This window comes from Chanos chanos, chromosome 6 (genome assembly GCF_902362185.1).
Source record: "Chanos chanos chromosome 6, fChaCha1.1, whole genome shotgun sequence".
Taxonomy (NCBI): Eukaryota; Metazoa; Chordata; class Actinopteri; order Gonorynchiformes; family Chanidae; genus Chanos; species Chanos chanos.
The window spans coordinates 9,063,359-9,089,900 of NC_044500.1; the positions used below are offsets into that span (position 1 = coordinate 9,063,359).

At 41.5% G+C, this 26,542-nt stretch overlaps 2 protein-coding genes across 4 annotated transcripts in view; both read right to left on the reverse strand.

Moving 5' to 3' along the window:
* Positions 1-2,346: 2,346 nt before the first annotated feature.
* On the reverse strand, positions 2,347-10,186 carry LOC115815003 (transmembrane protease serine 2-like). The gene is made up of 9 exons (XM_030777973.1): positions 10,172-10,186; positions 9,892-10,012; positions 9,479-9,574; positions 8,620-8,730; positions 7,852-7,977; positions 6,412-6,580; positions 5,958-6,133; positions 5,256-5,401; positions 2,347-2,508 (listed from the first exon to the last, which is right to left on the reverse strand). Exons 1-9 carry the CDS (start codon positions 10,184-10,186, stop codon positions 2,347-2,349), a joined length of 1,122 nt encoding a protein of 373 aa, XP_030633833.1.
* Positions 10,187-12,170: 1,984 nt separating this feature from the next.
* The window catches only part of atm (ATM serine/threonine kinase), a 30,686-nt gene continuing 16,314 nt past the window's right edge, over positions 12,171-26,542 (reverse strand). For 2 of the 3 annotated variants that reach the window (XM_030777077.1, XM_030777076.1), the window contains exons 32-62: positions 26,233-26,328; positions 25,752-25,923; positions 25,329-25,470; positions 24,799-24,975; positions 24,454-24,646; positions 23,969-24,077; positions 23,700-23,858; positions 23,097-23,205; positions 22,705-22,793; positions 22,449-22,551; positions 22,165-22,313; positions 21,730-21,834; positions 21,237-21,356; positions 20,829-21,069; positions 20,322-20,489; positions 19,937-20,056; positions 19,428-19,645; positions 18,815-19,022; positions 18,252-18,371; positions 17,740-17,880; positions 17,012-17,150; positions 16,664-16,746; positions 16,362-16,502; positions 15,169-15,285; positions 14,691-14,840; positions 14,272-14,437; positions 13,936-14,022; positions 13,733-13,847; positions 13,467-13,530; positions 13,058-13,203; positions 12,171-12,379 (exon numbers count right to left, since the gene is read on the reverse strand). In XM_030777077.1, coding sequence (XP_030632937.1) covers positions 12,199-12,379; positions 13,058-13,203; positions 13,467-13,530; positions 13,733-13,847; positions 13,936-14,022; positions 14,272-14,437; positions 14,691-14,840; positions 15,169-15,285; positions 16,362-16,502; positions 16,664-16,746; positions 17,012-17,150; positions 17,740-17,880; positions 18,252-18,371; positions 18,815-19,022; positions 19,428-19,645; positions 19,937-20,056; positions 20,322-20,489; positions 20,829-21,069; positions 21,237-21,356; positions 21,730-21,834; positions 22,165-22,313; positions 22,449-22,551; positions 22,705-22,793; positions 23,097-23,205; positions 23,700-23,858; positions 23,969-24,077; positions 24,454-24,646; positions 24,799-24,975; positions 25,329-25,470; positions 25,752-25,923; positions 26,233-26,328 — 4,328 coding nt within the window. In that variant the 3' untranslated portion in view covers positions 12,171-12,198. The remainder of the gene's footprint in view (positions 12,380-13,057; positions 13,204-13,466; positions 13,531-13,732; positions 13,848-13,935; positions 14,023-14,271; positions 14,438-14,690; positions 14,841-15,168; positions 15,286-16,361; positions 16,503-16,663; positions 16,747-17,011; positions 17,151-17,739; positions 17,881-18,251; positions 18,372-18,814; positions 19,023-19,427; positions 19,646-19,936; positions 20,057-20,321; positions 20,490-20,828; positions 21,070-21,236; positions 21,357-21,729; positions 21,835-22,164; positions 22,314-22,448; positions 22,552-22,704; positions 22,794-23,096; positions 23,206-23,699; positions 23,859-23,968; positions 24,078-24,453; positions 24,647-24,798; positions 24,976-25,328; positions 25,471-25,751; positions 25,924-26,232; positions 26,329-26,542) is intronic. The other variant, XM_030777078.1, reaches the window with a different exon arrangement.

Here is a 26,542-nt window from a genome sequence, read left to right on the forward strand (position 1 = left end):
AAAAATGTTCACCTTAAGGGTAATACTCTGTCATGTACAATCACAGATGAAGGACTGATTTGCTGAATAACTGATTTTTTTTTGTCTTAGAGCTAGGTGTGGTATGAAGGTTCTGTTTAGTTTTTAGGCTTTTTCAGTCCACTCCAACTATATGCTGCTTTCTGATATATCCTCCCACAAACATCCTTATTTCTAAGTCATAGATTAGTCTGTATCATATGAGCAGAACTACTGATTCAGTGATTAATCTGAAAAAAAGTATGTGAGGTATTATTTCTGGCAAATGGAAATAAACACTTTCTGTGTCGTAAGCGATGAAAATGAAAAAAACCCTGACGACCTGACCAATGACACTATCAATTTAAAATTTAGTCCCTGTGCTTAGGACGTTGATGCAGGAACCCGCCAGATCTCAGCGTAAATCTTTAAGCTTTGAAGGCAGACATCATGCATTGTCACAGTTCAAACAACAGATGTTGACTTGATGAGGTCACAAACACGTAGCCAATGAAAACATATGTGGAAATTCCGTATGCTCACGTTAGATAAAAACCATCAGGGAGCGGCTCAGGTATGAAGGAAGGATGATAGTTCGACATTTGGTTTACGAAACGGAAGTTGAGAATTTTCATCAGGGGTTTCCTTGTCTATGAGAAAAAGAGTAAAGTTAGGGTGTTAAGAATGGGTGTTAAGGTTTGTTTGACAAATATCTCTGTATCTGATTTCTTCCAAGGCCTTTTGGACAAGGGCGCATCGTGTCCTCCCCTTTTACTTTTGTCATCGTAGGAATCTGATAAAAACACAAATATATGAAACCGCAAATCTGTTTCAGAAGGGATACAGAAAAACTATATTCTAAACTCTTTTGACTTGAAACTCTTTAGGCCATCTCAGTGCAATCTCCGTGCAGTCGTATCGAAGTGATGAATTAATGAAACAGGCTTATAAAACGGTGAACAGCAATATCGCTTCTACGTGTTATCTCTTGTTTTTGAGCATTAATCACGATTGAATGTAAATATGTCACCTTGGCAGGGGACCTCTGGGCTTTTGCTTATTGTTTGAAATTTTTTACAGTGTAGTGATTGACAGTCATCAGTCATTGCGTTTCTCATCAACGTCATAACAGCCTATATTACAATGAACAGTTTAGGTGTTGTCCATTTGAAAACTTCACATCATGACATTTTGATTTGTAAGTGGACTTATAACACCGTGCCTTGTCAGATTAAATACACGTACTTCGGTATTGCACATGAAAACGTATTTGGAAACTCAAATAAGAAGAGCCTCCTTTTGAAATATCATATTCAAGGAAGTAACCATAGTCATTAAATCGGTTCTGTTGAACATCGGTAAAAACTGGTCCAACTGGTACGTTGAGGAAGAAGCTTTGTTTTTCTTTTATTTGTTTTGTGGGTTTTTTTTTGTTTTTTTTGGGGGGGGGGATTTAATGTAAATTTAAAATTTAAAGTGTACACTTAAATGTACTCGTATTTTTGAAATTGTAATATATTGCATTTTCCAAAAACCAGTGCCAAAAACAGTTGATCACAGAAGAATATATATATATTACCAAAAAAAACACAATAAATTACATGTGATTTTTGACTTCAATGTGTTTTTTCTCTTCTTACTTCTGGTGGAACTATACAAACCTTACTGGGTTTTTTTTTTTAAACTGTGCTTGGTTGACACCTTGTGGACAGAGTTTAAAATAACATGTTTCTAGTTTAAAAATAATGTTAAAAATAATAATAAAAAAAAAACCCTGAATGTTCTTTCCCATTTCATCATCTTAATTGTTAAACATAATCTCATAATATTTAACAAACAAATATAACAAATTAATACAGTCCTCTAGATTTCTTCAACATCCTACTCAGATGGCAGAGATCACAGCAATGACCCAGTCATACACATATTTAAATAATTTCTTTATGTAATAGTATGTAGCACTGCAATAAAGATATTTGACTTAACATTACATAAATGCCAAAATAAATGGTCTTAAACAGTTTATCATGTTTCACTATAAGTAAGGCAATAACAACATAAGAATTTATTAAATAATCTTTAGAGTTTATTAAATAAAGTGTTTCTTCATCACAAGGTTACTCTGAGAATTAAAATAACTACCAACGCAGGACATTTTATCTCTCGCTCTCCCTAAGCGGAACTCTGCGCCTGTAAAACAAACAAACAGACAAACAAACAAACATCTCGTCAGAAAACTGAACTGAATATTTTGAACAGTAACCACCCGTACCGCCAGCTTTTTTACTCCGCGTCACTGAATTCACGACTTTGAAACGTTAAAACTAAAACAAATGACAGCTTTGCGGTTCAGTGATCTACCTTCATTTGTTCGTAGATCCAGTCCAGGTAGAAGGAGGTGTTGGTGTAGACCCCAGGACTGTTTCCCTGGCTACAGTCCCTCCAGCTTGAGACTCCAACAAGCCACCACACTGAGTCCTCCTCCATCACCAGTGGTCCCCCCAAGTCACCCTAAAACACACATCACATATATTTACATCTTTAACTCTCAATGTCACCCTAAACACACATCACATATATTTACATCTTTATCTATCTCTCAATGTCACCCTAAAACACACATCACATATATTTACATCTTTATCTCTCAATGTCACCCTAAAACACACATCACATATATTTACATCTTTATCTATCTCTCAGTGTCACCCTAAAACACACATCACATATATTTACAAATCTTTATCTATCTCTCAGTGTCACCCTAAAACACACATCACATATATTTACATCTTTATCTGTTTCTCAATGTCACCCTAAAACACACATCATATATATTTACATCTTTATCTATCTCTCAATGTCAACCTAAAACACACATCACAAATATTTACATCTTTATCTCTCAATGTCACCCTAAAACACACATCATATATCTTTACATCTTTATCTGTTTCTCAATGTCACCCTAAAACACACATCACATATATTTACATCTTTATCTGTTTCTCAATGTCACCCTAAAAACACACATCACATATATTTACATCTTTATCTGTTTCTCAATGTCACCCTAAAACACACATCACATATATTTACATCTTTATCTATCTCTCAATGTCACCCTAAAACACACATCACATATATTTACATCTTTATCTATCTCTCAATGTCACCCTAAAACACACATCACATATATTTACATCTTTATCTCTCCATGTCACCCTAAAACACACATCACATATATTTACATCTTTATCTGTTTCTCAATGTCACCCTAAAACACACATCACATATATTTACATCTTTATCTCTCAATGTCACCCTAAAACACATATCACATATATTTACATCTTTATCTGTTTCTCAATGTCACCCTAAAACACACATCACATATATTTACATCTTTATCTCTCAATGTCACCCTAAAACACATATCACATATATTTACATCTTTATCTGTTTCTCAATGTCACCCTAAAACACACATCACATATATTTACATCTTTATCTGTTTCTCAATGTCACCCTAAAACACACATCACATATATTTACATCTTTATCTCTCAATGTCACCCTAAAACACATATCACATATATTTACATCTTTATCTGTTTCTCAATGTCACCCTAAAACACACATCACATATATTTACATCTTTATCCAATTGATTCAAACACTGACAAATGCATATACCTGCAGTTTTCCCCAACTGAACCTACCACTACATTAAACTTACATTGTAAAATCACAGTATGTCAAACTATACATCCTTCCCTGCCTTGCTGACACAACTGGCATCATGTGGTGTGATTGTCTTTCTACAGATCAGAGGAGAAACCTGTTGATCCAGAGTTTAGGAATTTAAAATGTGTCTCCCTACAGTTCTCCCATCAGTCCCATATATATATATATATATACACACGTACAAGAGTGGTCAGTGAGTCAACCTGCATTACCCTCATGCCAAAAGACTGTGACAGAGGTTGAGTTTGATTACGTCTCCATAGCAACGAGCACTCAAAAGATCAAAGCATCTAATGTGAAGAGTTTAAGAGAATGCGGACACTCCCAGAACACTTTGGAATTGTTTGCATTCTCCATATGCATGTCACTCCAACCTTTAATGTTGCGACAAAGTGCTCAAACAGAAAGTTTTATGAGGACAGAGGTTAGTTTCACTCACAACTCATTCTCTCTGGCAGAGTAAATGAACTATGTTCTCAATATTAAATGAATCAGCAGAAAATACTGAATTAGAGACTTGACGATATGTCTGCTGTGATTGCATTAACAGTGTGAAATGTCCAGTTTTGTCCCAGGACTGAACATCTTGCTTATTGTCTTAGGTTTGATCCTTTTGGGAGAAGATTATCGCAGGTCTGCTTCAGCTCAAAACCAAACCAATTGTGGTAAAAGTAAACTACACCACAAACTTAAACTAAACCAAACTCAGAACACCTTTTAAGATCACCGTCTGAGTTTTGGCGTCTCTCAGAAGAGTCCAAGTTCATTTGGTACTTCTCACATACAAATGAAAATTTTGGTAAAAATGCTTGGCGATTGGGAAAAAAAAAGACGTCAAGAGCGAAAAAACCCCCCAAGTTCTCCAAGAAGCAATCAGGCCACTCTGCGTTAAAATTTTAGTTGATTTAAATTTACCTCAACATTTCACTGCGTCCCCTGAAAAAGATTCCATAGCAGCTTCTTTTATGACATAGTACTACCCCTGTATATTTTCTTTTTCTGACCTCAGGACATCTCCACCGGAGGAAACAGTTCTAAGCCCAATCAGGCCCACTGTGAAATGAGTTGACTGCCTCAGCAGAGCGTGTACTGATGATAGTTTCACTGTTCTGAGATCAGTGCAGTCTGCTCGCTCACAGGCAGGTCACATACATCCCCAGTCAAGAAGGGAGAATAGAACAAAAACCAATGAAGGTCACTTATATCACCGCTGATTCGCAAACTGATCACAGGAGGGATAGGTGATATGGCTGCAGATATGCAAACATAAATAGAAAACTTCAGAAAACAAACATGTTATTTCTGACCTGTGTTCGTTTTTGCCTTGTTCTCCCCTTTTACATCGGAAACTAAATGGGAAATGAGCTGGAGTGAATCTGATCCATAACAGAAGGACTCGATCATTAGAAGGTGATACTTAATTAGGCGGTTAGCGATGGTGATTAAACAACAAGACATAGAAATGGATCTGTGGTGAATTGGGGACTTGATAGGTAACGATTAAAGCTTACTTTACAGGAGCTGGGACCTCCCTCCGCTTTGCTGATGCAAATCATGCTGTCCCTGATTTTGCCATTATAAACCGCTGAGCTGTTACAAGTAGTCTGGTCAAACCAAGTCACCTCCGCCTCAAACAGGGTTTGGGTTTGAAAATACGCTGGATGAGAACAATCAAAACATTACATTAGTGTTCAGCCTTATAACTACAAAGGAACAGAGAGTCTTAGCATTTTAGCGATAAACGCCTTATTTAAAATGATTAAATGTTCTAAACAATTTTAATTACTTCATTGGAATGTACAGAAAACTTTTATGAATCTATCGTTTGATGCACCTGTTCTGTAAATACTGCAATAAATACATCAACCCAAAAGGTGTTAATACAAAATGCTTTCAAAAGCACGATTCAACTCTTCTTTGTAAGATCAAACTGTTACTCATCAGAATAACGGCTGCCATAGCTACCATTTTCAGAGGATGTCCATTCAGTGATCCAGTATGGTCCAGGAGCAGTCCAGTTCAGTCCCACGTTTGCCAAACACACTGGGCTTATCTCTTTCCAGAGAAAAAAGACAGTACAATTGGTGGGTCATTGTATTTCGTAAATAACCTAAATGTACATCTTTTAAAGGATTAGGGAAAGTAACTCTGAACAAATTGGTTTTGTTGATTTGAGTCTGACGTGAGGTAATATAAAGACAGCGCAATGTTACCTGGTTTCTCGGGCAACCCCACCACCTTCACCAGGGCAATATCATTGTGAGGGTTGAATCTGGGGTGAATAAGGATGCGAGACACTGGATAGCTCTCGGGAGAGATCAAAAGGAGACCAAAAGATTCAATAGTCGTGGTACCAGCGACAACCCTCCAGGAATCCAGCTCATTGTAACTAAAGAAAAGAAAAGAGTTAAACAAAAATAATAAAGGGGTGAAAAAGAGACAGAAATTGTTCATTTTAAGACCTGAGTTTGAAACGTTTGGTTGTAAGAGACTGATAATTCTGATAATTAAATCAAGGAGAAATAGCGCCCTCTACTGAACAGAGTATGGAACTTCAATTGCAGCTCTCGACATAAGCTTTTACAGATGTCTGTGTAGTGGTTATTGACGTGTAATGAAGGGCAGGTGTTGGAAAGAGAGTGCTACGATTTATGACGTGTTATTTACCCAGTGAAACAATTTGCTGCAGTTAATATCCACTCAGGGCTGATGAGGGACCCTCCACAGACATGCCGATTTTTGTAACGAAGGCTAACCTGCCACGGCCAAGCACCAGCCACAGTCTTCTCACCCCCAGTAGCCTGTGTGTCATTCACATGAGGTCTGGAACCACAGCCTGAACACATGCATACACACAGACACGCACACACACACACATCCACACACATGTATATCAACACACATGCACACACACATACACGTGCGCACACACACACACACGCGCGCGCGCGCACACACACACACACGCATCCACGCACATGCACACACACATACACACACACGCACGCACACACATCCAAACACACACACACATCCACACACACACACGCACACACATGCATGCACACACACACATGCATGCGCACGCACACACACACACACACATACATCTATGTAGCACTGTTAAAATGTAAGAAAATCTACTTAAGTGTGTCCATGTGTCCAAGCTTTTATACATAAAATGAGAGTTGGACTTACTGATGCAGTGGAGAGTGACCACACGGTCAGATGAACATAAATTGCTAAAAATAATAATAATAATTAAATAATTAATAATTAATAATTAATTAATTAATAATAATTAAAAAAACAAATAGGACATATGTATTACAATGGCAGTCAATACAATATTATCAACATGATCAGTCAAAGGCAACTCATTTGAAAAGCGTGACTGAGAATAAAAAGAGTAAACAGATGAAACATTCTTCAGACACTGAGTAATTAAACCCTTACCTGGGGCCGAGTTTCTGCAGTAAAGGTGCGTCATGGCTTGAGTCTGTCTTTAATATCATATATTTATCAGAGGCTTTGGAAGTGATGGCCATTGTACCAGATTTCACATAAGAATTGCTGCAAAACACCGAAAGGTGTGTGGGGGGAGAGAGAGAGAGAGAGAGAGAGAGAGAGAGAAAGGAGAGGGGGGAGAGAAAGAGATGGAAAACAAACAGATCACTAAAGCCTCTTCACAGCATCTTGACAAGAGAAACTCAAACTCAGCACTGGTTTTCTCAGGAGAGAAATTAGAATGAGAGAGAGAGAGAGACAGAGACAGAGACAGAGAGAGAATTTGAAAAAGAAAGACAGAGACAGGGAAATACTAATACTTTGTGTATCTGACAACATTTTGGGGAAAAAATATCACTTTCATTCAGCATTGAGTAATTTATGTGAGGCATTAGCTCAATATGACCAGCACAAATAAAGTTGTTTATTTACCTGAATTAAACTGGTCACTCATTTTTAATGTTTTATCATTGCATAAGCCTTATGATATATGTTAATTCAGAGACTTAACCTGAACAGTAATCTTTAGCTGCCATTTTTAAATTTGTCGTCAACTTTTGAAAACTGGCTTTATGGTTATATTAAACAGCTCATACTTGCTGTAACCCCACTGTTGGCATGTCCTCCTGCCCAGTTCATCATTCCAGCCACTGGAGCAGACGTTATTCCAGGACTCACTTTCAGCAGAATATGTTTGCAGAAGGAATTCGGACCCATAGAGTCGAACTGGAGGAGAAAATTAAAAGTAAGCCTCTGTTAAGCTTGACCATTTGTCCAATAGGTGTCTTGACAGAAGTATACAGCAGAAGATGTCTTAAATTCTGTTCTTTGGGCAGGATGATTCATGATTAACCCGTAACTTCAGTTTTGTGTGTGTGTGTGTGTGTGTGTGCAGAAAGATCTACCTATCTACCATGTAGTTTTATACCACTGAAATCTCAGTAAACTTTAAAACTATAAATTCAGTTAACTTTGCATCAAAACATGCAAAGAATGACGACTTTTTTAAATATTATACACTTCGACATATATTAATTTAGTTTACTACAGAACACCTGAGAATTGTAGGTGCCATCCTTAAATTCTCCTGCTGCTTTCGAATTTAGCGTCCGTGTAACGTAGCAACAGCCAAGGCCACGCGAGGGATACTCACACAAATAACAAATCCGCTATTTGTGCACGTAACTCGGGAGGGGGAGGGTGCTTTCTGTCCGTGTTTCTTGCCCTTCTAGTGTTTAATGTTGAGATTCGAGGTAACGACTTTGAATAATGTTTCTAAGTAAACACATTCGATTTTTATTGACACATTTGGAATTTTGATGCATTAGTGGGCGTAGAACGCTGTTTAGAATGAGACAAGTCCCTCACCGCATTGCGCTTCATCCTGTCCGTTAGAGCAGTCTTTCACTCCATCACACCACTGCCACTTCTTAATACAGCGACCATCTCCACAGCTCACCCCATACGTGCAGCCAGACACTGGGACACACACACACACAGCAAAGCATGACAAAACGGTAAGAAACAAACATGTCAAAAATGTCGATGGTCAGTGGCTTTCCATACCAAGCTGCACCACTCAAAACGTCCCGTGACCCAATCAGACTATTCAAATTATCCAGTTAAAATAGTGAATCGTTCAAAATGTCCAACATGTAAAATCTATACCATTCAAATGTTCAGTTACCAAACTATCAGCCTATAATAATAGATTAAGATCATCAGCCACCAAAATGAAACATAACTCTGCTCAGGAGTTGGCCAAAATGCCATGGATTAAAAAGGTCTAAACAGGACAGACATCCCAGGCATGTATTTCATATGGTGCTCAGGCCTATAGTGCTCACTAGTGTAGAGGGCTCTTTTGAAGGAAGGTATCTGTCTTGTAACAAGAGTAATATTCTAAAGAGAACCAGCATATCCCTGTTTTCATAATATGAAACTTTCCACATCATTGTTGTATGTAACACACGACCATTGCTGAACGGAAGATTCTAAAATATGATACCCAAAATTACTAAGAAACATTCTGACATATTTCATCCAACCTTTGCGTAAAGGAACATTCTAAAGCATGACATCACAATCATGTTTGCAGTAAAGGGACACTTTTAAGAATGAAGTCACCTATTCCCGAGGGAACATTCTACAGTATGACATCACAATCATCTTTGCATAAGGAGAGACGTTACGAAGCATGGACGCAACTACAGGAAAATGTACTCACGAAAGTAGCCGAGGAGGACCCCAGCAATGAGCAGAAGGAGAAGCAAACTGATGATAATCGCCACAATGTACTTGCGACATTTTCTCTTTCTTAGTGCTGGAGACAATAATAAGACGCACAGGAGCTGGTCAATTTGTTTGTTAAATTGTGGCAAACGGATCTTTAAACCAATAAAATCTACTTAAATGTAACCTGAGTACTTGCCAATATTCATTTTGTAGGCGGGTCATCTAATTGAGGCTAATTTAATTAGTTTTGTTCATTAGCTTCCCAAACTTTTAAAGAAGGAACAGGTGTAGGATACTTTACATAGTTTCATTTGAATAGTCACAATAATATGAAATGATAAAATGCTGTAATTAAATAAATAAAATTAAAACAGTACGCAAGAGCAGGGTTTCAAAGGGGTTTACCTGCGGGACCTAGAACCGGGGCAGGTACAGTATGGATACTGTACTGGGCCTGGTCTTCATCTGGCAGCTTATCCTGTTCCTCATCTACTATATATTTTACATACTGGGGCTCTGCAATTTGCTATGGACATAAAAAACCTCAAATGATGTATATTCCAGTGAATTAGAAATGCACCGTGGATAAGAATATGTAATGACATACAATAAAATCAAAGTTTAAAAATGTTTCAGCGTTTCATTCTAAAGGACTGAATTTATGAGAATTAGTCAATTTACTCACTGTTTCGATGGTCATATTCTTAAATCGCCGTGGATAAACAAACAAACAAACCCAAACAAAAAAGAAAAAAAAATAATGAAGAAAGAAGATATCACAGAGTGAGCAGGATGTCCTGTTTTCATGATTACAATATAAATACACTGAATCTTTTTAACAAAACCATTGGACACTACGATTCCCCAGACTAATGCTGTGCTTCTGCACATCACAATGCACATGAATTCATGTGAACTGAAAAAAAAGAAAAACTGTCAAACTAGCTTCTAACTCATTTAATCTCCTGGTTTATCATTATGCTTGAATGGCTACACACAAATCTTTTATTTTCAAGCTGTGCGCTGTATAATGATGTGAATAACAGTTTATTAATACTTTATAACAAATTAAATATATTAATTCATAAAACTTTCAGAAAAGATTAAAGTTTTTGACTAAAGGTTTTTACCTCTGAATTCCTTGTGTGATTTGGGCTGTGTTTCTCTGATCAGTACTACTCTCTCTGCCTCTCTCTGCCTTTCATTCCCCTCTGCCCCTCCTCCGTCACAACACAGAGAGGAAGAGATTGGTTCTTAAGTGTGTCAGTCAGTCAGGACTGTTTAAACAGGGGGAGAAACCGCCCTCTGCCCCTCCTCCGTCACAACAGAGAGGAAGAGATTGGTTCCTAAGTGTGTCAGTCAGTCAGGACTGATATGAGAGAGACCGATGTGGTTTAGAGAAGTCTTGAATGAGTTTTATCTGATAAATGTGTTTACAGGCTAACAGGTGAGGGGGAGATAAGATTTGAAGGGAAAATAAAAGGGAGAATTGGACTGGTATTGTCAAATTATTGTCTCCATCAGTCATCTCCACTTTGAACTGTCTCTCATGAATTTTACATCTTCAAAGAAGCTCATCTCTTACTTCATTGCATCGAACCAAAAAGAAAAAAAAAGTCTCTTAATTAAAATAGGTGTTAATCACACTTCACACCACACGTTTAACGAAAATCCTTTCTGTTCACTGAACACTTCACATTTCACACACAACAGCACATTTTAAAGATGAATGTCAACATTTATACTTTTTAAAAAGACTTTTATTTTTTTGGTGATCATGTGTCATTCTGGGGAAAAGTCACATGGGTTTGTGAATAGGGACATATCGGTGACTGACATTGCTCTTTAACAGTGTAAAAATCATTGCCATTTGATCTGACGGGATGAAATTATTAAAAGTGTGTCATTAAGTAATTATACTGAGAATCTATGAGTGCTTTCAGATTGACCTTTCTAAAGCTTGATTTGATAGTATATGCATATCTATTTGATGTTTTGGTGTAATTAAATAGAGACATTACAGTGTGACATCATCATTTTTTGTCATAATGAGTAAGAAAAATATGTCTTTATGTCTTTAGAAACATAAACATTCAAAACAAAAACAAACAGAACATTTACATTCTTGGCCTTATCAACATTTTTTTTTTACAGTTAAGTACTGCTGATTAGAGAATAATCTATTTTAGATTATTTTAAAATAGCACTATATCGCTGCTATATAACAGCAGGATAAAGTACAACACATTTATTCAGTGTTAAACATTCGGCACAATTTCATTAATCAGTTGGAGGAATTTGTAAAATGAGATGAGAGGGAAATTCCAAGAGGTTTAATTATGGATGGGATCAGTGGAACTACTAGAGGTCATGAGACCAGTGTGTTTATATCTGTGTATAGGTTTTTGTGAATCTGTGGGAGCACATGCATGCACATGCTCTGTCTGTTTATATGTGTTTGTGTACGTGGATGTGTATGTCTGTGTGTGTGTGTGTGTGTGTGTGTGTGTGTGTGTGTGTGTGTGTGTGTATGTGTGTGTGTGTGTGTGGATGTGTATGTGTGTGTGTGTGTGTGTGTGTGTGTGGATGTGTATGTGTGTGTGTGTGTGTGTGTGTGTGTGTGTGTGTGTGTGTGTGTGTGTGTGTGGATGTGTATGTGTGTGTGCGTATGTGTATGTGTGTGTGCGTGTGTGTGGATGTGAGTGTATGCATTTATACCCAGGCCTGCCAACCCGGGAACAGGCGACTGAGGTTTTTAGGATCCATGGCTTGCTGGATGAGGAGGTTGACCTGTCCACCCACGCTGAGTACAGCTCCCTCCTCCACCCCCTTCAGTTTCTCCTGGAGACGAAGCAAGACCCTCTCCGCCACCTTATTAAAGCTCTGACTGTCACTGTATAAACAGAGAGAGAGAGAGAGAGAGAGGGCAGCTTCAGCAATACACAGGTCACAAACTCCTCTGTTTCTGAAGATTCACCGTGTCAGCGCGTGGGAACGGCAGAGGCGGAGTCTGGGGTCGGATCAAAGTGAATTCAGGTCCAATTCATTTGTCTGAATTACCGATTTTAGAGTCTTTGAAACCCAGAGGCAAATGCCACGCAAAACAACGAAGCGCCTGCCGAAATAGTCCAACAGACTAAAAATGTTGACGTTGTACCTTCTTTAAGCAGATTTAAACTAAAACTTAAGTCTCTCGGACAGCGTTGTGTCACATAAGCCAAGCCTGCGGTTTGAAAACAGAACAGCAACTACGTGCGTGAGCCAGGTGATTCCGGATTCCAATTCAAATTCCCACTCAGAGTGCGTGTTCACATTGCCGCGACTTAGCATGACTAAGCGTAAACATGCAAAGCATGCAAAGGGACGCAGTGTTGACCCTCAGTGAAAAGGCAAATATTATCTCTCGCTTAGTCATCTTATACACTCTTATACCTGATTAGGAATAAAAAAAAAAAAAAAAAGAAAACAGAAAACCAAACAGCTATTTGTCGTTACAAATGTATTGGTTATAATTTGATGAATAAGTAATAAATACAGGTCCGGTGCTTGGACTGTAAGTGAGGGACAGTACCTGGATCTGCGGTGAGCCTCCAGTTCCTCTCCCCCTGGTGTGGGGTTGAGGGTGGCGTTCAGTTCTGCCTGTTCATCTTGCTGTTGCAGGTAAAAAGCCTTCAGCGGATTCATCGTCCAATCGAACAACGGATCGTACAGCAGCACCTGTGATCATAAAAAAAAACAGGCTAAAGGTTTGAATATTCCTGTCTCTCACACACACACACGTGTACAAAAAACACACACACTCTCTCTCACACACACACTCTTTCACATACTGACACAGTCAGGCAGTACAGCTCACACAGACACATACAGCTAAACTTATAATTATACCAACGCGTTCAAAAACCTCTCATTTTCTCTGTCAATTTCACACACACAGACACACGCATGCACACACACACACTCGTCCATACTTCCTTTACCTCCACAATGGTAAGCAGAGCTTCCTGAGAACTCCTCATGACCTCCATAGTCTTTTCACAACATCTGATAAAACAGGACAGTAGACATATAACTGCCATCAACATCTACTCTCTGTCTATTGCTTTTTTTACTACACACAGAACATCATCTCATTTCCCGTACGTCTTTAATATCACAATGAAGCACCAACGTTCTGTATAAAGAAACCCTTTATGTGGGAGGGGGGCTGTTGTCATGACTATTCTCACAGAAGCACAGCGCTCACCTTCTGAAGACTCCCTCCACACCTGTGATCCCCATCCCATCCACTATGTCTCTGGACAGTCTGAAGGGGACAGTCTCCGGAGTAGGGAGGATTTTACCCTGCTCAAAAGCCACACCTGGCAAGGGAAGGGAAGACGCAAAAGTTTAAAAAAAAAAACGAGTTTTCCGAAAATGAACGGAGCGGAAATCCGAAGGACGCCTTACCGAGGTCTATGTGCACGAGTTCTGCCGTCTGTTCGTCAATCAGAATGTTCTGGATGTGTCTGTCGCCCAGGCCTACAATGTAACCCACTGTAAGACATGCACACACACACACACACACAGACAGACAGACAGAGAGAGAGAGAGAAAGGGACTAATGTTCATTATCCATTTGGGATGGACTATGATACTGAAAAGTGAAAACAAATGAGGCCGTCTTGTATCAGGCCAACAAAAAGAACACCAGTGCACAATACAGGTACAGACATAGACTAAAAAAGACTCTGACATGGTCTTGACACTTTCGTCCTTTCACAGTGGCAGTCTGAGCTCTCGTACCTATGGACGAAGTGGCCACGCTTCGAGTGTAGGCTAACCGTTTCTCCAGCCACACCGCAGGGTCCAGAAAACGCTCCATACAGAAATAGCGGAACACCGGTCGGAAGTTCTGACACACCTCCATAAACGCCTGGTACTTTCCGTCAAATCCATGAGCCTGAGATTCCTTTGGGAATGAGAGAGACATGGGAAAGATTGAATCTGAAATCAGCTTTATATCACACGACAGCAAAAGGTGTTAAAGTCAAAGCACTCTGTAAAATAGGTCAATTTGTTCATTATATAAAATGTTAAAAGCTATGTTCATGATAAAAGGTTTAGAATACAACAGGACAGAACAGAATTAAATATTTGTTTATTAATATAATATGTAACTACTTTACAAATCTTGTTTTGCTACTGACTAAACTATATAATACCATCATTTTCCTGCGACAGGCAAGGTTGGTCCAGTCTTGCGGGCGGTAACGCTTGTGGGCTCCTTTCTGGGGGTCCACCAGGAACTCTCCAATGGGTACGGTACCGGTACACCACTCCAGAACTCCGCTACGCTGAGAGAATGGTACCACCTGACCAAACAATGGGCCGTGAATTAGTCACGTCCTGGTCCTGGCACAAGCTAAACCGTTATATCATTCCGGAATTCTCCTTCCAACAGTTCTTAAAACCACTTCAAAATAACGTAAAATGCTCTATTCTGAAACTGAAAGATTTACTATAATAGGATGATAACAGCAACAACTAAACAAGGCAGCTAAAAACACAACTAAGTTACGAATAAGTATAGTTATCTGACTTAATACTGACTACAACTGATAATTCAGGGGTCTTAACAGATAAGAAGTCTGTAAGAAGATACGTCTGTAAGAGCGGGAAACTGAAACCATGCATTTGCACCTTGTAGCGACGGATGTTGAGTTTTCTCCTGCGCGTCTCGGCGTTTCTCTGCAGGAGCATGGAGCACATCTGGAACACCTGCTGCATGACAGCGTCCTGTCGCAGGTCATCCTGCCCCTAAACACAAACAAACAAACAACTTATTTATGACGCTGCACTTTCACAGGATTCACTGATTTAATTTCACATTTAAGTGGGTCACCAAGACCCTGGTGTTTTTAGTTTTGCCAAATTTTAAGACACTGAATTTTGCTGAAATATCCTTGACAAGCTTAATAAGGTGCATCAAGGCTGTGCTAAAACAAACAAACAAACAAACAAACAATCAAACAAACAAATATATATATATATATATATATATATATATATATATATATATATATATATATGACTGAAAGCTGACTGGTTTTAGATGAGGACACTGGGAAAGGATTTTGAGTCCTTGGTCTAGCACAGAAACAAACAGGTGAAGCGAATATTTATGAAATACCTACTGGAACATTCTCTTGCTCTCTCCAATAGCCCAATGTAACCACCAAACATCACAAAGCAAGACTCATACCAAGCAATCAAATGTACTGTGTTCACTCAAAAGATTAATTACATTACGAACATCTTTTGTACCTGTCAAACAGACCTATTTGAACACACCTCTCCTATTTGAACAGTCACCTCCAGAGAATGGAGCTACACTCAGCAAGTGAAAGCAAGCTTGTATAAATAACTAATCAATCAAGGTGTGTCAGTCAGGCATGTGTAAAAATATCCTCATAAATGATTAACACCTAGAGAACCCAATATAAAAAATAAAGGGAACACACACGAGAGCTAGAAAAGGTGGCTCTTTCCCGTCAGGTTCATCTGGACAAAGAAACAGCTATTACAACTTGTTGTAAATGATTAGCAACATTTCTCTCGTGCTAACGCTCCTCGCGCCTTCTCTATAGAGCCTCTGGGAGCATTGTGTGTATAGCACGTGACAACGAACGATTCAAAGATTAAAAAAATTAAAGCCCAGGAACGGGTACTTCTACCAGTCATTCACAGTGACTAAACCGAATCTGGGTATCGTTGGAAGCTCGTGAGAAAAGCTGCACACTTTACTCAAACGTATGAGTTCACTATGGTACTGGCAAAGATGATATGTGTGGACGGACTGCTAACTTGGGAGTACGTAGAGTTGATGACCTTACCTTCACTAGCTGTCGCCTGCTCTTTCCATCCGAGCCCACGCAGTCGATGATCTTGGGCAGGTTCACGCCTCCAGCCAAACGAAAATGAGGCTCAAACGACCGGAGGGTCACCAGATTTTCGTATTGACCTGAGGGATCCACCTGTGTCGGGCAAAGCCCACGTTAATCACCGTAGTCAGTAAACAAACACATGTAACAATGTCTTCAGTATTCCACGTCGTGCACCAGGTCTCACCCGACGCGTCACACGGTAAAGAAATCGCAAAGTTAAGCATTAGCAGATCATCCAGGCAGATCTTTACCTTGATCTCCATGGTAGGGATGATAACATCATCTAGATCTTTAATTTTCATAATGGGCTGGTCTGCTGGAATAGGTATGGCCTCTGTCAGAGAAAGAGAGAATGCAACACTAACATTCAAATCAAATACTTTTACTGTTCAAATATTCCCTTCTACTCAGTATATAGCTAAACGAATTTAATGAATTGACTTTCATTGTTTAAAATGAGGGTTTAGATACTTAGGGACATGCCAGCATTATGTATATATACCAACTGGCAACTGGGTACAACCCGGCAGCATTAATGGTAACATTGGAGAAAAAAAAATTAAGAAAAATCATAAAGTATGGAACGGGATGGGACTTACTTTTCTCGGTTTTGTATCGGCTTGCGTCCATGTACGCCAGAGTGATGTAGGCCTCACACAGGGTTTCCAGGCCTCGGATCATTTGGGCTTTCTGCTTCCTGACCACGTTGATGATCTTCCGCGCCACTTCAGCTCGTTCCTGTGTGAGACCAAACTCATATTCACTCACCTATACATGGAATGAACTCCACTCTGGCCTCACCCGGGCCTTTAGAGCACCGTGGACGCAGACAGGGTATCCCTTGTCAAATGTCTTACTAACGCATGAGATACCCGCACATCGGAAGGGTGACAATGAACAAAATTAAGATGTTCGGACCGTAAAGAGGTCTCAAAAACGATCATATTTTAGCAAAATCTCACCTCCAATAACCTCAAGTGGAGAAACCTGTTCATGGTAACTCTCAAGTTACTCTGATAATCAAAGCCACGTTTCACATTTTTATATTTATGCTTATTCATTCGGCAGACGCTTGTATCGGAAGCATCTTCCAAGACAGGCAGAATACGAATCAAACATGTGGCCATTGAGGAGCCGCCCGTCGCATAATACCCACCGCTAAGCTCGGTACTGGATCAGTTACAAAAGAGAGAATGTTGAAGGAAAATAACAGAGTGGACCACAAGTGAGTCAAAAGCCTCCATAACACATATGTGCTTGGTCTAATACTACTGGAGACGAAGATGGTGTGTGTGTGTGTGTGTGCGTGTGTGTTTGTGGGCGTTACCAGGTCGAGCGGTGACGGCTGGCGTGCGGCGGCCTTGGACAGGCGACTTCGGGAGAAGTTTTCGTCCTTGTTGGCGTTGACCAAGGCCAGGATAATGAAGAGGGTATGGTGAGGGTGGTCTAGCGATGAGCGATAGATCAGCTGAAGGGAAGAGACGGAGGAAAGGATGTTTTGACGAGAAACTCATTTTCTTCATTGTTTAGCAAGATGACATCACCATCATCATCTTCCTCCTCCAGCAATTACACTTGCCAGATAGTCTTAAAGAATCTATAATCCAAGCTGACATTAAGAACGTACTTCATGCACAAGAACTTTCAGAGAGTTCAAGAAACTCTAAAGTCCACACTGTTCCGCGAGCATGAAGTGTCATTTCATGGTTCTGTAGGAAACATCTGAGAGTAATCGCAGATGGTATCATTGGTACTTTAAAACAGTGAAGCTACGTCGGCTGAGGACTGTCCATCAGAGAGACGATGTAAACGAGGGGGTGGGGGGGTAGGGTGCGTTACCTCGTAGAGAACATCGTGAAACCCCACGTCTTCTGACACTGAGACTTTGGTGCCCATGCGGGCTGCAAGCTGGTACATCAGAGGCAGAAATTTGTGGGATGGGATTCTCTTCACACCTTTCTGTCCCACACATGCAGACACACACACACACACACACACACACACACACACAGGCACACCAAATGAGAACACAACAAAACACACGCACTTTCATCAATTAGTGAAAAAAAGAGAGCATCCATATCAATAAAACAGGGGTGTGTAGGAAACAGTTTAAAACCCCACACCCTTCAAAAGAAAATGACTAAGCGGTAAAAGTTATCCAAATTCACAAAATGATATTTCACTTCTAAATGTAATCTGGCACTCTTCATACTGGGTTTCCTTGATCCGAATTCATTCTGAACGTACATAAGCATAAAAGTTCTATCAAATCACATAAAAAAAATTTGGGCACTCCTCTTATTGGGTTTATTTAATTAGATTTCATTTTAAACGCGATCCAAAAAGCCCGAATATAAAAAGCCCATATGATTTAGTGCCCGAAGTGAATGAGCGCTGACCCTCATCTTGTCGTTGACGTCTTTGACGTCGGCGTTCTCCAGCCACAGAGACGCCAGTCTGAACACCCAGGTGTCGTGTTCCTCCCCCAGCTCCAGGCAGGTGATGTAGTTCTCCACCGCCTTCAGCAGGAACCGCCGGCGGTCGGACTGCAAGTTCGCCAGAGCCTTGACGTCCAGTTCCAGCTCCCTCTGGACTTTCACCGTGTACCTGAACGCACGGCCGACAAGACAAACATAAAATAAGAACCTGAACACGCCAAAGGCAAAAAAAAAACCCCACAAGTAACCTGAACACCAGCGGAGACACTTAAATGTGTATAGGGATATAAGAGGAGAGGTGCACACCCTGCAAAACACATTTTGCAGACACTATTAACACATATGGTGTACAAAACACAGATAATTGGGTACATTTAAAACTCACATGAACAAAACTTTAAATTTAACAATGAGCGAGGAAAAAAAAACATTCCACACACACAGTAGAAATATTCACGTGTGTAAAGTAACTATAGAAGAACAAAACTGAGTTAAGGAATTTAACTGGCAAACATTCATCTGTTACCAGCAATAACAGAAGGTGCCCCCCCCTGTGTCCTGTCAGCTATTTAACCTGTTACTGCTGACTCTGCGTTCTTTCATCAGCTCCACCTCCTCTTTGGCTTTCTCCAGCAGCGCCTGCTTGTTCTCAAACTCGGAGGACTTCATGTAGTTCTCGATACTCTGGTACTGGGCGTCGGAGAACCGGGCCAGCGACAGGAAGGCCTGGGTCCGCTGGCTCTGAAGCCTAGCGTCCTTACTGTCGCTGTGGTCCTCTATCACTTCCACTGCCTGTAGGAGAACAATGAAAAAATAATATTCATAACAGAACACAAAACAGACATAGTGCATTTCTAAACATGGTGACAGTGGTCATAGTCAGTTACATCACCAGTGTCATAACAGTCATTCAACAAGTGACATAAGAAAATGGGAATATTTTATAGCTCTGAAGAATTCAGAAATTATGAGTGCTAGTGGTTCACATGACCACAGACATGTTTTAGACAGGGGGGACTGTGCTGATGTTGGAGTAACAGGGGGCAGAGTCGAACAGGTGAATACGGGTTATGGGTATCTTACCCTCTCTAGATACTTTTCCAGTATAACCGCAGGACTCTCCAGACAGGTCTCAGCCAACCAGCTTCCACACAATCTCAGACACTCAGTGTACACGGGAACCGCAGCAGGGTTTAAGTCAACCTACACACACACACACACACACACACACACAGAAAAAGAGGTACCCATATGCATACAGAAAAACAGTCACACAGACACCCACACAAACACACATAGAGGGGCTTTTAGTAATTGTCAGAATTGTCACAATCTCCTCATGGAGAAGTTAAGGGAATATGTGATAAATCAATGAGAGGGATTGAGTGGACTGAAATAATCTTAACATGGCCATGCAGTTGTATAAAACTAACAGAAAGAGCTTGTATGGCACATTAGAGTCACTCACCGAAGCCTCCAGGTTGTCAGTCACGTGTCTGAGGAGTTCCAGAGCCAATTCCTGCTCTTTCTTCACCCAAAACACCTGGGCTTCCTCCAGTTGCCATGCCAACGAGGTCACGGAGCCCTCACTGGCCGCACTGTGCTGCTTCAGCTGGAAAACAGCCCTCTCAGCCAGCTGGAATACACACACACACACACACACACACATATAAAACACACACACAGACAAAGACACAAAAGACACCAGGGTTAAAGGGCAAACGTAGAGGGTCCTCATGGTGATGGCCATTTTGACACCCATGAACTCTTAAACTGAATCAGGGTCATATATCTGTATGGTCATAATTTAAAAAGGATTTATGAATTTTACTGCATATGGATGTAATGTTCGTGAAACACACAAGTGTGCACTTTAAAACATGGATAGAATACCAAAATATGCAATTATATATCAACACAGAAAGAAAGACACACACACACACACACACACACACACACACACACCCACACACACCTGTGTGTTCCTGGCAGAGCGTGCGAGCCTGCAGAGTTCTATCAGGTGTGTGGAGAGATTGGAGCCCAGGTTGTTCTTGCTGTCAGGGGGTGTGTGTGTTTGGCAGGTGAGTAAAGTGTCAAGCAGTGCAGTGCGTAGGGCCAGGGCGGGTTCGACCAAACTGAAATCACTGTCCTCCAGCAGCCCGGAGTGCTGCTGCCACTGTGTGAATACCTCCGCCAGGCTGGAGTCCGTCACAGGCCTGCACACACACACAGGGCCATTACACCTTCACAATCTGTTTATCTGACACTTTGATATTAAGCAAACGCTCAGTTGAGTCAATGGTAAATCTGCACACTTGGAAGATATGCAAAATGCTGGTCTACACTGAGATAACTTTAACGCCATAGTGTAACTGTGGATTACCTGGAGAAGAGTTCTCTGACACTCTCCAGTTCACTGATCCTCTGTAGATTACAGAGAGCAGGGTAGAGGGAAGACACTGCCTCGAGACTGCCACGACACAACTCCTCCACCTCAGCGACCCTGACAACACACACACACACACACACACATACATCCACCCACACATATAACAAACACAGTACACACACACACGTGCGCGCGTGCATATGGATTCACACACACACACGCGCGCGCGCGCATATGGATTCACACACACACACGCGCGCGCGCATATGGATTCACACACACACACGCACGCGCACACACATACACGAGTGTGCATACATACATGCACACACATACACAAACACACATACGTGCACATATGAATACACACACACACACATATGAAAACATACACAAGAGACCGTGTTTCAATTCTTGTAAAGATCGTATATGCACGTGATGAAGGTCTTGGACGTGACACATGATGCAGTATTATTTCATAGGTTACCTGGCATATTTCAGGGTTTGGTCAAACGTGGAGAACTCTTTATCCTTCAGAGCCTGGAGGGCAATGAACACAGACTCATTAAAGCCTGGACTCAGCTTCTCCGTCCTGTGGAAACAACACGGCAAATATTACCGCATACACACACACTTCACAACACTGACAAAAATACCGAGCAAACCTGAAGCGAATGTTTATCTCTCTTCATCTGAGTTTGTACTGAACAGTGCATCTAAAATCAACTGAACAGATTACTGAGAAGGCATTGCTCTGGCAATATTAATGTTTTAGGGGGAAAAAAATCCAATGACAACAGGGACTCTCGGCTCCGTAATATTCATGGTGCAAACAAAATACTGCCCTGACCTTGCATCGATAACGTTATGCCTCCGAGTAATAGCTGGTGTATCGTGACCTTTCAACCCGACCCTCCCTCACCTCTCTGGCAGGTCACAGTGCCACTGGGTGTTCCTCCAGGCTGCCTGGAAACGCAGCTCTCTGAGCTCGGGACTCCACTCCACCCCCTCACTCTGCAGACCCTGCAGGTAGACACTCAAAACACTGCTCAAACCAAAGTTCTGCAAGGCCTGAGAGAGAGAGAGAGAGAGAGAGAGAGAGGGAGGGGGGGGGGGAGAAAACACAGATTTTTATTATAATCCACTAAAATGTTTTCTGACAGTGATGAGTTACGTGTCGGTGTATTCCGATGCATCCCTCTTTACCTCCACTATGCCGACCTGCCGGGTGACCTCTGGGAGATTCGAATAAAGGTCATAAGAGGTCAAAGCCTTCCCCCACAGGGCCTCGTGCTCGTACGTCCGAATCCTGAAGAGCAAAGTATTAAGTCACGTCAAAATTTCACCACATCGATCAACGCATGCCTGGGAAAACATTCTGGTATCTTACGATACATTTCCAGCTGAGCTGACTAAATGCACCATGGGTGGAAAAAAAAACAACAACCAAAAACAAACGAACCTGGTGAGTGGACTGACCATCTTTCCACCTCCACATCCATACAGACTGTCTGGTTCCCCAATGCTGCTGTACACCTCAATCAGAAGGTCCTATGGGAGAAAACCATAGAACAAAAAAAAAAAAAAACTTCAAAGGAAAATGCATGCTATCATATGCAAATGAGATGTAAATTAGTCTCACTTCCAGTCTTAGAGACCCGCTGTAACCCAGCGTAAAGCATCAGTCTGATTTAAAATGATCCAGTTGGCCTGTTCATTTCCAAGCCCAATCCACAAACACATGTTGTCCAGTCTGTGGCAGAGACTTGAGGAAAGAAAGCCTGCTGCAGACAGAAGAGTCAGATAAGGGTGGAGGGGAGTTCCCAGTACGTGTGTGTGTAGACCAGTACTAACCTGGAGACTGATCCCCGTGTCTTCCATGCTCTTCTCAGTCATACTGCCTATGGACAAACTCTGACTGCTCTCATCAAACGTGATCCTTCTCGACACTTTGGACTGGGTTCTGAAAACACACACACACACGCAGACACAGACACACACGCGTACATGCACACACACACACACACACACCCACACAGACACACACACACACACACACACGTATGCAGACACAGACACATATACAGACACACACAGACACAGAAACACATATACACATGTATGCAGACACAGACACACATACACACGTTTGCAGACACACACACAGACACACACAGACACGCACATGGACACACACCCATGCCCACGCCGACAGACACAGACACGCACACACACACACACACACAAAGAGCAGTCAATCAGGGCTGAGAAGAAGAGAAAAACCAGGCCATTTTGGCCAAATGTGAATGTAATGTTACCAGAGACAAGAGGTGAGGTCGTGAATCAACACACGAAACACTAAAAATCCAGTCAAACAGAAACATACAGGACACATGAACCTACATATTCAGGATGCATGACCTTTGCATTACTCCAATACGGCAGCCAGATCGTTACCTGCGACCCTCCTCCCTGTTGGATCTGATCTTGTCCACGTAGATCTCGGTGTACAGGAGGGCGGTGAAGTGGGCGGAGCAAAGCTGGGCAGCCCGAGCCACCTCCACATAGTTCAGGTCCAACCAGAAGTTAGAATCGCAGATGGTCCCGAACGATTGGCTGAAAACAGGCCGAGAAAACCTGGTCAATACCTCCCGTGGGGTACGTCCTGTGGGGTACGTCCTGTGGGGTACGGCGGCACACGAGAGAGATGAAAGAGCGGCCCTTACCCCCCTGGCTCCAGAGGTCTGCGCTGTTGTCTGAGGTAATCCACCACCGCCAGCATGGTGCGCAGAGAAAACTTATCCACATGGCCTGGAGTGGCAACATCTGAATCTCCTGATAAGAAACATAACAAAGACATAGACTTACATAGACAGGTATCATAGATATATATATGAAAACGTACACTCTATTCATAAAAATACCTTAACGAAGTCATGAGAAATACTTCTGCAAGTAAGTTAGTAATGCCATAAGGTATGAAATAATCCCGTGGCCAAGGGAAAAGCACAAAGGAGTTTTCAACACACAGCACCTAAAAGACATTGATCTTCATTTTCAACCAGTTATCTTCCATTGTAATGTTATTTCTCCTCATAAATGAAATCAGCTATTATTACAAAATCTCATTACTATCAGGTATCTATGAACATAGAGTCTTAAAACCACACTGCAGTGAAACGCGCATGGGTTCTCTGAGTTCTGGGCCCACCTGAGTCTGCGGTCACGGGGGTGGTGGGTCTACCGGAGGAAGAGGAGGAGGAGGAAGAGTTTGGTTTACAGTAATGACTGAAGAAGCCCTGGATGTGCGTCGACAGGACTTCCCTCCAGTATCCAGCCCGGTCTCCCAGCAACATGGCATGGATAAACAATGGCAGCATTCTCTGACAGAAACCTGTCCTCACCTAAAACACATACACAGTCAACATCATTTAACATCGTCAGACACAGGCTCATTCAAAAAACCGATTAGCTGTAGTTCTGACTCCAACCAAGAGGGGGCACTATCTAGTCAACTACCAAAAATATTTCAAAATGGGGGGGGGGGGGCTGATACCTGGCATAGGGGTTTGGTGAGCAGTAGAGCCTCATGCTGAACTCCCCCACTCTCCAGCAGTGTGACACACAGGTTCCTCAGCCAAGCCTTGTGCTGTCCAGGCAATGGTATCCACACCTCTGAACGTTCAAGTCTGCGTCTGGACTCAGCAGTGCACTCAGCTCTCACTGCCTGTTCCTGCAGAACCAGGATAAAACCCCATAAAGTCACAGCTAAGTGCTCATAACGACCAACTGGGTCTGTGTGCAAGTGTTGGTGAGCTCTCCACACTACGAGCTTAAGTGTATGTCTGTTATATCATCTGATATCGGTGCCGCTGTAGTTGTGTTATTGTAAATGCTTCTTGTGTTTTGCTGGGTTTTGATAAACATTGGAGCAAAGAGTCTGTTTGACAATTATAATGATATTAAATACAATAAGACAAGTAATTACAATAGTGTCATTACACATGTGACCAACACTACAGCAGGTGTTGAGCACAGTCATGACTCTTAGACACAGACCACACATGAAAAACCAAAGCGTTTTGCCTTCTTCCGGACACTTCTGAAGGGACTGAGGTACACCAGCATGGGATCCCTCTCAGCTTTATACATTTCCCAGAATTCCACTCCAGACTGGGTGGCCAGGATGTCCCTGAGACATTGGGCAGCAGCCTGCCTGACTGCAATACTGAAACACACATACACACAACATACGAAATACACAAAGTGTATTAGTTTTTTTGTGTTAGTTTTTAGATGCCTGGTGGACAAGGTGAAGTTGAAGGTCAAAGTAAGATAAACATCAGAATTCCTGTTCCTGTACACCTGAATAGTCTATGACACATTAATTGTTATTTGTGTGACTCTATGAGACCAGAGACACAGTTATACTTTATACTGAACTGTTTAATGCGTGTTTCCTATATCATGAGACATAGCTGTTGTGGTATGGACTATTTGCCTACGTACTTGTGGTGTGTGAGGGCATTGTTCATGCAGCTGAGGATGATGTAGATCCACTGGACGGGGGGGTCGGAGTGCAAAGCCGCGGCTTTTGTGTACACCTCATCCTTCCCATGATGCAATGCAATGGTCGACAAATTCACAGGCCCCAGCTCTCCCAGACAGCTCCCAACAGCCTCTACAGAGAAGAGAATCTCACACCAGTCACACCAGTCGTGACAACACCCCTACCCCCCCCACCCCCACCCCAGAAACAAACGAGGTAATGCTCTGGTCAAAAGCTATCTGAGCAATATGATCTCTGTTGAAGGTATTAGAAATCCGACTGATGCACCAATTGTAAGTCGCTTTGGAAAAAAGCGTCTGCCAAATAACTAAATTGTAAATTGTAAATTGCAATATATATTGGGATAGATACTTGTTTACTCCATAATGACTGTATTGTGTAAATGTGTGAAGAAGTGCTGCGTCTGTAAAAAGCATTCACCTAAAATGTCTTTTCCTCCAGGATGATTAACTGCCAGTTTGCACAGCTGTAGGAGATTTAGAACCAGTCTGACCAGTACACTGCTTCCAGGATCAGCTACGTGACCGCAGAGAGAAAGAGGGTTTAATATGTGCAAAGAAGCCCACTGTTCAGACACTGTGTGCGAGTGTGTGTGTGTATGTGTGTGTGTTTGTTCGTGTGTGTGTGTGTGTATGTGTGTGTTTGTTCGTGTGTGTGTGTGAGTGTGTTTGTTCGTGTGTGTGAGTGTGTGTGTGAGTGTATGTGTGTGTTTGTTTGTGTGTGTGTGTAT

Coding starts and splice junctions, on each gene's coding strand:
- LOC115815003 (XM_030777973.1), bottom strand. Junction 8,731..9,478: donor GGTCCTCCTCGGCTACTTTC/GTGAGTACATTT, acceptor TGTGTGTCCCAG/TGTCTGGCTGCACGTATGGG. Junction 6,134..6,411: donor GCAGCAAATTGTTTCACTGG/GTAAATAACACG, acceptor TCTTTTCTTTAG/TTACAATGAGCTGGATTCCT.